This window comes from Nyctereutes procyonoides, unplaced genomic scaffold (genome assembly GCF_905146905.1).
Source record: "Nyctereutes procyonoides isolate TBG_1078 unplaced genomic scaffold, NYPRO_anot_genome, whole genome shotgun sequence".
In the NCBI taxonomy this organism is placed as follows: Eukaryota; Metazoa; Chordata; class Mammalia; order Carnivora; family Canidae; genus Nyctereutes; species Nyctereutes procyonoides.
In genome coordinates this window covers 51,480,934-51,491,873 of record NW_026575052.1, presented here as the reverse complement: position 1 = coordinate 51,491,873, position 10,940 = coordinate 51,480,934, and the positions used below count along the sequence as shown (strand labels likewise).

Here is a 10,940-nt window from a genome sequence, read left to right as displayed (position 1 = left end):
CCCCGCCGCCGCCCCTCCCGGAGCGCCCCCCCTCCCCCCGCCCCCGCCCCTCGCGTCCCTCCTCCCGGCCTCCCCCTCCCTCCGCCTCCCTCCCCCTCCCCTCCCCCCGCGCGCCCCCGCGGTCAGCGCGGCCGGCGGAGCTTAGGGCGGGGCGGGCGGGCGGGGCGGGGGCGCGCGGGGGCGGCGGGGGCGCGGGCGCGAGGCCGGGCGTCGGGGCCGCGCGGGGGCGGCGCCGGGGGAGGAGCGCTCGCTGCGCCGCGCCCGGCCTGCCGCGCTCGGTGCGGGTCCGCGGGGCGCGAGGAGCGGCCAGACCGCGGCCTGGAACAAAGGGAGCGGCCGGGCGGGCGCGGCGAGCATGGCGGACCGCGGGCTGGAGGGCATGGCCCTGCCCCTGGAGGTGCGGGCGCGGCTGGCCGAGCTGGAGCTGGAGCTGTCGGAAGGTAACAGGCCCCGCGCCCGGCCGGCCGCGCTGGCGCGGGGGGGACGGGGGGCAGCGGGGGGAGGGGGCGGGGGAGGGCAGCGGGGGGGAGGGGGCGGGGGGCGCCGCGGCCGGGCAGGGGGCGCGGGGGGGGGGGCGCGCGGCCCTGTTCCCGCCCGCGGCCGAGGCCGGGCCCTCCCCGAGCTGCGGCAGCCGGCGGGTCGGGGCGCTGCGGCGGCCCGGGGGGGTGCAGGGCGGGGGGGGCGGGGGTGCAGGGCGGGGGCGGGGGGCCGCCTGCCGCCGCCGTGTCCTTGGTGCGCGTCCGTGCGCTCCCCGCCGCCCGGGCCCGTCCGCGGCCTGAGCGCCGAGCTGCCGGCGGCCTGTGCTCGCGCGGACTCGGGTCGCGGGGTCGCGGGGGGGGGGCGGGGGCGGCCCGGACTGTGCCCCCCGACCCCGCGACCCCGCACCCGCCGCCTTTGTTGTTTGGCCGCGAGCCGGGGCCTCCCCGCGGCGACCCTGCGCGATGGTGCGGCGGCCGCGGGGTCCGGGCGCGGGTCCTGCGGGCGCCCCGCGCTCCTGACCCGGGTCACGCGCCCGACTGTCACTCTTTGGAGGTCGGGTCCGCGGTCCCTGGAAGCAGCAGCCGCTCCGGTTCCGACTGTGGCCTGGTGCCCCGGTGCCCCGGCCTGCGGGCCCAGGCGGGTTGCGTGGACGGAGCGGTGCAGCCTGGTGAACTTTTGTGTGTGTGTGTGTGTGTGTGTGTGTGTGTGTGTGCGCGTGTGTAACGGTTCCCGGAGGGCGGGGAGCCAGAAAGTACGCTCGCTCGTGCCAATTTTCATCAGCAGGGAGGAGCTGATGGGACTCGGTGCTTCCCCTTCCAACAGGCTCAGGCCCAGGAAGGATGCTCGTGGGACTGTGGCCCGGGGCTACCGGCCTTTCAGGTCTACAGGGACGGAGCATCTTTCTGTCTTTCTGTTTCGAATTTGGGGTGCTGCAGGGTATTGTGATGTTCTGTAACGCAAAGCAGTCCCGTGGGAGGAGAGGAAGCTGTTTCCTGGACTCTGTGTGCTTAGCAGACACTATTCCGGCTGGTGGAAGGCGACGAGGGCTCTGCTGGCACCTCGGAGGACCTGAAGGCAGGGGGCACGCGGGCCCGGCAGCTGGGATCGATGCTTAGATTTAAGCTGGCAGGTGAAGGGTGCAGCGTGGACACGTCGTTTGGAGGGACGGACTCTCCAGTGGAAAATATGTGCCCAAGCGCTGTGATTTTAGGAGGAACCCTCACCCTGCGGCCCTCCTGGTCTTCGTTGCACGTTGTGTCCTGTGTTCCTTGTGGCAGCCTGGCGTTCATGCTTTCCCCCAATGCGGCTGCTGTGTCCGTGTTACACCGACAGCAAGTGTCGACACCCCGGCTGTGTCACCAAAGTGGGAAGCCGTCAGAGCCCCACGGGACTGGCCTAGACGCAGCTCACAGCTGCTCCTGGAGCCTGGGACCATGCAGGACGTGTGGGCCACCGCCGCTGGCTGCACGGGGAGCAGTTGCTCATGGCCGTGGACTTGGGGTGCACTTCCCTGTTGGATGACACTGGCCTGCCCCCAGCTATCCCTCTTGGAGGAGGAATGAGTGCTACGTCCCCACCGCCCAGAGGGTGGAGAGCCACGTTCGGCCCAGGTTCACACAGTCCGAGTCTCCGTGAACACCTCGTGTCTGACAGGCCTTTAGAAAGGGCTTAGCGGGTTTCTCGTTGATGTCTTGGCCCGCGGGAGATTTGTGGTCCTTTCCCCTTCCCTGCAAACCGCGCTAGACCCGGGCTGAACACTGAAGAACGGAGCAGTCGAACGGTCAGCACGTTGGCCTGTCAGCCCCCCTCCCCTCCGGCCGCGCAGTAGCTGTGTCATCTCGGACCTGCTCTGTCGCTGCCGATTGATGGACGAGGGACGGAGCGTTCTTTAGGGTCATCTGGGACTCCAGGTCCCGTAACCACACAGAACACCTTTCGTGCTTCAGTTGCATGGATCAACTTGTTTTCCAGTGTTCAGAGGAGCCAAAGATTGGAAGGACCAGAAATCTCTGTGTTTTCACATTGTGGAACTTAAAAATCCCCGGGCGTGTCCGCTCGAAACGTGAAAAAGTTAAATCAGTGTTTATCCCGTTTTAGCCGCGGTCCTGATTCACGTGGAGAGAACCCTCGAGTCTTCGTCCCGAACGACAGCATCAGCAACCATCGTGGAAGCGTGAGATTCCCGGGGCCTTGTTGCTTCAGAGCAGGGGGAAAGCAGTTGCGTGTGAAGCACACGTGACGTCGGTTGACAGAGCACGGCAGCGGGTCCGCGGGCCTGCACACCTGCCTGGTCGGCCGGTGCGCTGCCCTGCAATCGTGTTGGAGGCCGCAGTGCTGTCGCCTTCCTGGGTCACTGGGTGAGGGCTGCCGACGGACTCCGGCTGCAGAACTCAGCCTCCTTTTCCATTTGCGCCCCCGTCAGCACGGGGGGCCTCCCTCCCTGAGAGCGGCAGGTTCCTGAAGTTGCACGCGTTGTGCGGGGCGGGGTGGCAGGTGGCCCCTGGCCCTGGGTCTGGACGTGCCTGAGCCGCGTGTGCGCGGGGTGCGGGGAGTGGGCTCACGGCCGGGTCAGTGGCTGGGTCTCCTTCCCCCCAACCCCTGTGGTTTCTTCTTCCTTCCCGATGTGGTGGCCTGTTGGAATTGGGCGCTTTCCTTTTTGGCTTTAAGAGGGCCGCCAAGGGCAGCCTGGGGGGCTCAGCGGTTTGGCGCCACCTTTATCCCAGGGCGTGACCCCGGGATCCAGGATCGAATCCCATGTCGGGCTCCCTACATGGAGCCTACTTCTCCCTCTGCCCGTGTTTCTGCCTCTCTCTCTGTGTCTCTCATGAATAAATAAATAAAATCTTAAAAAAAAGAGGGCCGCTAAATTAATTTCATTAATGCGTAAGTAGATACCTAAAAATATATTTTTAAGTCAAATACTTAAGGAAGAACTTTAAATAGAAGCAGTCGAAAAGAAAAGAACGTAGAAGAGACTTGTGTCTTCGGAAAAAATTTCAGTTGTTGATCGAAAGGTAGCAGGAAGTCTCTCCGTTGGCTGTGCGTTGTTTCGTGGGCTGTGCGGACACTGCGCTTCTCTCCCGCGGGAGCGGCTGGATTCTTATTTTGGTGGATCTTGGAGAAACCGCCGGGATACAGCCTGCAAGGATTGCTTGGTGTCTGTGGAGGAGAGGCCTTTAAGAAACAGATGCCGTGTTTCACGTCGCGGGGTTTTGTTGGTGCGTCCGCTGTCCCCTGACTTTTGCTTCCGGGGGTGATTCAGTCCTTGTCCTGCTTCGCTGATTAACATTCCAGATTGCTTCAGCCACAGTCCCGTCGGGAGGGTCCAGCGCAATGGGAGGAGCACTTCCGTGGTGAGCGAGTCCCACTGCGGGACGCGGGGGGCCCAAGCTCACCTACGCCCCGTTCTTTGTGGTTCTTTGTGTTGGTCAAGGGTGTTTTGTTTTGTTTTTAATTGCATTCGCGCAGTTCGCATGCACATTCCCGGCACCAAAGAGTGCGATGTGAGAGGCGTGGGCCCCGAGATGCTTGAAGATTTCCAGGGCTGTTGGGCCCAAGGAAGGGGCTTAGCTCTGGCCCTCGAGTCCTGACCCCGTGTCCTGAGGGCCCCGTAACTGCAGATCTCGGGGCTCTGACCCTGCAGACCCTGCAGGACCGCCTTCCAAAGTCTCCCGCCACCCAGACCTTGTGAACATCATCCTCATTGAAAGGACGTAGTTGACTCTGGACAACAAATGTGCCAAAGAAAACCAAAAAACAAAACAAAACAAAACCCCCTGGTTTCCTGCAGATGTCCACTGATCATTTGTCATAATTGCAGAGGAGGAAGGGACAGGGCCAGCAGGTGGAGGAGGTGAGCTGAGGGCCACAGGCACCCCCCCCCCCAGCTGGAATAGACCTCAGGACTGGCCACAGAATGTTCTATCCGCCTCACAGTTGTCCAATAGCAGGAAGAATTGGGGTGAAGGGGGTGGAGTCCCTGGCATGGCAGATGGAAAATATTGTTACCTGTGTTTAAAGAAAAAGTATTTACAAAATGGCAGCATCGGTGGGCGTGGGATTGGAAATGTGTGGACTCGAATGATAAGAGTTCTTCGGAGTTAGGAAAATAGTTAAATGCGAATGTTCTTTTCCCGATGAATAAATATAGATGTCAAATTTAGCCGGGAAGCTGGGCGAGTAAACACACACACACACGAAAGGCACAGATCTGTAAAATTGTTCCAAGGGCTCGGAGGATATTTGACGCCCTGGTTATGCTCAGATCTGAGCCTCAGAGGTCAAAGCGCTAACAATGACTCTATTTTGTTTTATGCGGGGCCCACTGGCTTTATACGCTTGTTATGGTTTGGAGGCTACAAGCTGTTGGATGTTATGAGTCACTCTGCCTTCCTCATCCCAGCCTTTTGCAAATGGGTTGACTCTTTTTTTAGAGCTGGTTTATTTTATTATTTTTTAAAGCAGTGATTTATGGGATGAGTTGTAGCATTCTTCTGAATTGTAACGAGAATGTATTGGATAATCTTCATTTTGATGTCACGGGGATGTATATATATATATATATATATATATATATAGACTGACTCACCAGTTCAGAGCCGAGGCATGTTATTCAAGATCATTTCCAGTTCGTGTCATAATTGTTCAAGTGCCCTGAAAAATAAATCAAGTTCTTGGGGCACCCGGGGGGCTCTGGGGTGGAGCATGTGCCTTCAGCTCCGTGCGGGATGCCAGGGTCCCGGAATCGAGTCCCGCATTGGGCTCGCCACATGGAGCCTGCTTCTCCCTCGGCCTGTCTCTGCCTCTCTGTGTCTTTCATGAATAAATAAACAAAATCTTAAAAAAAAAAATCAAGTTCTTGGTCACGGTCCTTTGACGTAGTTTTGCATATCACTGCTGATCCTGGGAGTAGCGGACGTTTTATCTGCTGTAAGGCGTCTGGGGTGATGTGATAGGTTTCCGGCCGCCTGTTATCAGTTGGCACCCCTCTCATGTTGCAGCTCCTCTTTCTCTTCTACTCTGGAAGTTGCCACTTCAGTTCCTTTTTCGTGATTGTGTGTGATTGTGTGTGTGTGTGTGTTTGCACACCATTTGGAGGTGACCTATTGTTACCAACGCTCCATTCTTTTCTGCTAAGAGGGTCAGAAACGTGTCACGTCTCCAAAGAACTAATTGTATCCATTTGTTGGTGATGATAATAAATAGCACTCCCAGAGAGGAGACGCCGACCGGGAATCCCAGCTGGCGTGGGCCGGGATACCGGAGTCGACACGCCGCGGAGCGCGTGCCTGGGCTCTCCAAACACGCGTATTCCGTGCTTCCTTCTTTGGGACCTGGTTGGGGTTATTCGTTTTAACAAGCCCGAGACAAATAAAGTGGGAAAATGCTAAGATACTGTGTTGTAAAAATTAAAATTACAGTGAGCGGTCCCTTTCGGGGAGGGAGGCTACTGTTTAGCTTTGGGCCTGGAACTCCTGGGCGGGTGAAACGGGCTCTCCGTGCCGTGCGCATCCCAAATCGAGACCGTTCTTTACTAAAGGGCTTTGTACAGTGGATATTAAAAATCAGGAGGAAAAAAAAAAAAGAAGACCACACTATCCAAGATAATGAGAAATGAAGGGATTCTGTGGTTGATGCTGGGTTAGGAATGTGTCTTTCTTCTGGGCTGCTGGTTTTAAATCCTGTGTTTGCTGATTGGGATGGAAATCTGTTTCTGTGTCCTAATGAAACGGTTGGAGCCCATGGGCCAGATCCACACCAGTCTACCAGCATCGGGGACTGGATTCATTACATTTTAATTTTTATTCACAGTTATGAACGAATTTTTTTTTTTACTGAATTATCTGGTTAGGTCATTTAATAATTTAATAATAAATTGAATAACTTAAAAATGACTTACAAAGTCTTTGTAAACACAGCCTTCCGTGGGGGCTGCTTCAGCTGCAGCTGGCTTGGGGCCGGATTGCGGTGGAGGTGGCGGCGGCGTTGGCGTTCACAGGTCTGGCTTCTCTTCTGGGCGCTTGTCCGGTGCGGAGGGAAACTTGATTCCAGAATCACAGGATGATTCTCCTCATGTTCTGACCAAGTGTCTTGTGAGCGTAGCCAGGCCTGTGTCAGGAGCTCAGCGAACAGACACAGCCGGGAGGGCGGGGGGCGCATGTGTCAGAGTTCCCTGAGCACACACTTGTGTGGCCCGGCCGGGCGGGGCCGGTGTGCCCTGCTCTGACACAGAGCCACACTCCTTGACGTCGCCGCTCAGGACATCACACGAGCGTCTACTCTGAACCCTTGCGTTACTCCCCGTTCTTTCTCGCCGAGTCGAAGCCCCCTCCCTGTAAAGATGAAGTTGGCCCGGTCCACTCTGACGGTCTTTCTTAGGAAGTATCAAGAGATGCTTCTTGGGGAAAAATACGCTTCGTAGGCCATTTTACCTGAAATGAAGACAGAAACGTAAACCGTGTTCTTACTTAACCTCACGGGGAGCTCGAGCGGTCTTTGTGAAGAGATGAGTACATGCGGAGCCTAGGCTTGGGCTGCAGACAGCGCGCTCAGCCAGGCTGGGGTATTCCGTGTGCCGACAGGCGTGGCCAACCATCCTCGGAAGGATGTCATGTGTATTGAAGAGCAGGTGCAAAGCCGCTGTCGTCGGAGGAGAGGAGATGAAATACTCTCGCTGGCCGAGTGCTTCAGAAAGGACGGGTGGCTGGCAGCCCTAGGGGGCGGGATTTTAGTGCAGCAGGAACATAAAGCACAAACTTCCATTTTTAACTTGTGGATGACCTTCTTCTGTGCTTCCCGAATCTCTTTGGATGTTTTTCTGAATCCTATTTGCAGGGATTTGTGGGAGGATCTTGAGGTTCTCTGGACTGAACACAGGAGTCTGCCCATTGAGAAGACCTCCTCCCGAGCGCTGTGCAGCTGGCGAGTGTGTGGGGCCCTGCTCCACGCTCATGGCATTGTTGGGGGAATGAGCCAGTGCCCCCGGCCTGTTCCTCAGCTGTCAGGTGGAGCTGCTAACCCACCCTGTAGCATTGACAGTTGGTGACGTCATGGCATGACGTCACTGGTAAATACCCAGGTCCACTCTTTCTCTCCCAGGTGTGTCCAGGGACAGAGCTGGTGCTTCTATCCCTGGCCTTCCCTGCTGCTGAGTTTATCCAGGTAGAAGCACGTCCTAGTTAGGCTCTGCTCCAGGTGTACCTGGGCAGCACATCCCAGTTAGGCTCTGGCCCAGGTGTACCTGGGCAGCACATCCTAGTTAGGCTCTGGCCCAGGTGTACCTGGGCAGCACATCCTAGTTAGGCTCTGCTCTAGCTGTACCTGGGTGGCATGTCCTGATTAGGTTCTGGCCCAGGTGTACCTGGGCAGCACGTCTTAGTTAGGCTCTGGCCCAGGTGTACCTGGGATACACACTGTATGTACCTCACAGTCCTAGCCTGTCTCTGGGCCGCGTTGGGCTTCCAGCTGGAGCTATTCCCGAAGCTACCTGGGGGAGCGGGCTGGATGCCCCCTGAGGCCCAGGACTCCCCTGGCTGTGACACTGGGACAACTTTCTTCTGCCGCATGTGTTCCTCCTTCGGTGTGTGCAGAGATGCTGGGCTGAACCCCCGGTCACCATGCCCCTTCCGCTGATATGTGCACATGGACGTCGCCTGACAAGACCCGCAGGTGGGATCCCGGGAGGCCGGGGGGTCTGAGAGGCCAGGCCACTCGGAGGACTCAGAGCTGTGCCGAGGGCCCCAGGCCCCGCCTGCTGAGCACCGTAGGGCGTTGTCCTGCACGGCGACATCGCAGACGTCCTGGGGCGTGTCCTCCACGTTCGCCCGGCCAGTCACCTGGGTTGAGCGCTGTTTGGGTTTGTGATCGTGCATGCCAGCTTTTCCTTGTCAACTTTCATAGGCTGCTTTTATTTTTTATTGTATTATTTTTTAAAAGATTCGCTTATTTTAGAGCGAGCAAGATCGCACACAAGCACGAGTGGGAGGCAGATGGAGGGAGAATCTCAAGTAGGCTCAGCGCTGAGTGGGAGCCCGACATGGGGCTCGATCTCATGACCCCAGGGTCATGACCTGAGCCTCAAAACCAAGAGTCGGGGGCCTAGCTGTGTGCCCCATGCAAGCGCCCCTCAAAGCGTCTAGTAAGACAAACACGGGCAGTAGGGTGTTGGGGGTACCCCCGCCCCAACCCGCATCCTGTGGACTTAATGGTGTTGGAGAGGCTACGGCTTCAACCACGTGTAATAACTACTTGAAAGTAACCTGACGCGGGAACCGGGCACGGACCACTGGGTTCTTGAGTGATCACGATCAGGCTTGGCACGTCCCGTTCTCACTTCCTTCTGCCAACAGAGCGGGCGTCAGAGCCAGTGGGCTTCGTAGCGAATGGTGGCCTCTGAGGAGCTCTGTGGGCCAAGGCCGGATGGGATTATCCGGGGTCGTTCAGCCTACACTCTTAAAGCCCAGGAAGAGCCTATCCCCTCGCCAGGGTGCAACCTCGTTGCTAACGTGCGACCACGTCCTCCGTGCGGGTCCGGCGCCATCGCATCGCCGTCCTGTCTCAGGGAGACCGGCTGTGCGCGTGGCCTGGCTCACGTTGCGCTTCGCCCATGCGACAGCCGCCTTCCCGCGACCCCGGCGGCCGTGAGGGCCGCGCTGCCGGTCGCAGGCTGCCGACCGCGGCGCCCCAGCTCCGGGGGCTTCTCACTTCGTAGGAGAAGGAAGCAGAGTTTGCTTTTCTTTCTCCGCCCGGAGACGGGATAAGCGACTCCGCCGTCCCGCTAGTGAGGGACTTAGTGCTGTTCTCCTAGAATTTCTTCCCTCTTCTCGGGGAGATCTGGCCCTGGACACTGGCAGGAAGTCGCCTTAATTTTGTTTCCTTGATGACTCGGGCTCCTGGTTGGCACACGTCGGGTTCTGGGTGAAACGAGCTCCGGGTGGAGGGCGCGTGAGTCACAGGGCCGCTCGGCCTGCGCGAGTCGGGGGGTGGGGGCGGGTGGCAGGCCCCGTGGGCTGGCGGCGTCGGGGCGCGGAGCTGTGAGCCCGCCGCACACCCACCCATGCCCTTGTCGCTTTCATGTTGGTCTTTTTCAGTCTTTTAAAAAGGTTTTCTGAGGAAATGACCTCCTCCCTTTTGAACAGATGAGGACACTGGATTTCAAACGGTTAGAAACTCCCCACTCTCGTTAGAGTCTCGGTTTCCTGACTGTTCTTAACCTCCCCACCGGCGAGGCCGCCTTTGGACGGCCTGGGGGCCAGCCTGCGCTCGGGCTCCTTCGGAGACGACGGGCTGTGGGGTCTGGGGGGCAACGTGGGCGCCGTGGGGTGGTGCTTGGGTGCCGTGGGCCCGGGGTGCGGGGGCGAGCGTGGGCTCGGGGGATGCGTGGGCCGTCCCAGCTCCAGTGGCACCGCTGCTCCCAGTCCCTTCCCTGTGGTTGTGACGGGGCTGAGGCCTGTGCCATCCAGGAACGTCACATTTAAAATCTAATCTGTCCCCTGGGGCGGGCGCCCGGGCGTCTGTTACTCGGCTCTTCATCTGCGTGTTTGAGACCCGTTTCTCATGGAAGACAAACAGAAAATGGAGCCCCTCGGGGCCGATGCCCGTGCGCAGCACCCTTTAGAGTCAGGAGGCTGGGCGGGATGGTTTTATCAGAAATCCTGATCGTTTCGGTCGAGAGACAATGCTTGTTAATTCTTGTGTTTCTGGGGAAAAGCCTGTAAGTGAGGTGCCAGGGGTCGCGTCTGCAGCGTCTGTCCAGGGAAAGGTGGTCTGGCTCCGGGCTGGAAGCGGGGTGCCGGTGGCCAGGTTTGCGCAGCCCCCGCGCGTGGGAGGCGGTGATGCCCGGACCCACGGAGTGAGGCACACGTCCCGCTCCCCAGCTCCCGGCGGGGTGGGGGGGAGGCCCGCAGCTCGGACCCGCTTCTCTCTGGTTCCCGGGAGCTGCAGTCTTGTCAGTGGGAATGGACGGCGCGAGTCGGACTCTTAAGTCAGATGTTGCAAATAAACCTTTTTTTTTTTTTTTACGCGGATGGTCTCTGTTGTGGAGGATGCTTCTGTGTGTTTCTCGGCAGAGGACACACTCCTCTGCTCGCTGTGTGCTATTACTTTTTGAGCACGTGGGACCCAAGGTACAGGTGTCCCTGCAAGAGGAAAACCTGCTCGAAGAGCGTGCCCAGGCCACGTGCCTGCTGCTGGGCCCGCACCTGCTTTGCCCTGGGCGCTCTTCCCACTGCGGCTCGGCCGCCTGCCGCGCACCTTCCTGCCTCCCCACTTGAGGCCGACCCTCTCGAAGTAGGTTGATCGAGTCCAAAGTAGGAAGTAGGATGTTAAAAAAGATGCCAACTTTCATGGTGAATGTGAATTTTTTTTTAAACCTACTTCCATGTATCCCATTTTTTCCACCTGATGTAACGACCAGCTGTTACTGGTACAGAGTTCTTCGAAGGGTATTTTAGGAATCTAGC

General features: G+C 58.6%; 1 protein-coding gene across 3 annotated transcripts in view; it reads left to right on the top strand.

Moving 5' to 3' along the window:
• The first annotated feature begins 252 nt into the window (after positions 1-252).
• Positions 253-10,940, top strand: part of DIP2C (disco interacting protein 2 homolog C) — a 250,527-nt gene continuing 239,839 nt past the window's right edge. For all 3 annotated transcript variants that reach the window (XM_055331973.1, XM_055331972.1, XM_055331974.1), the window contains exon 1: positions 253-440. In XM_055331973.1, the coding sequence (XP_055187948.1) occupies positions 356-440 (85 nt within the window). In that variant the 5' untranslated portion in view covers positions 253-355. The remainder of the gene's footprint in view (positions 441-10,940) is intronic.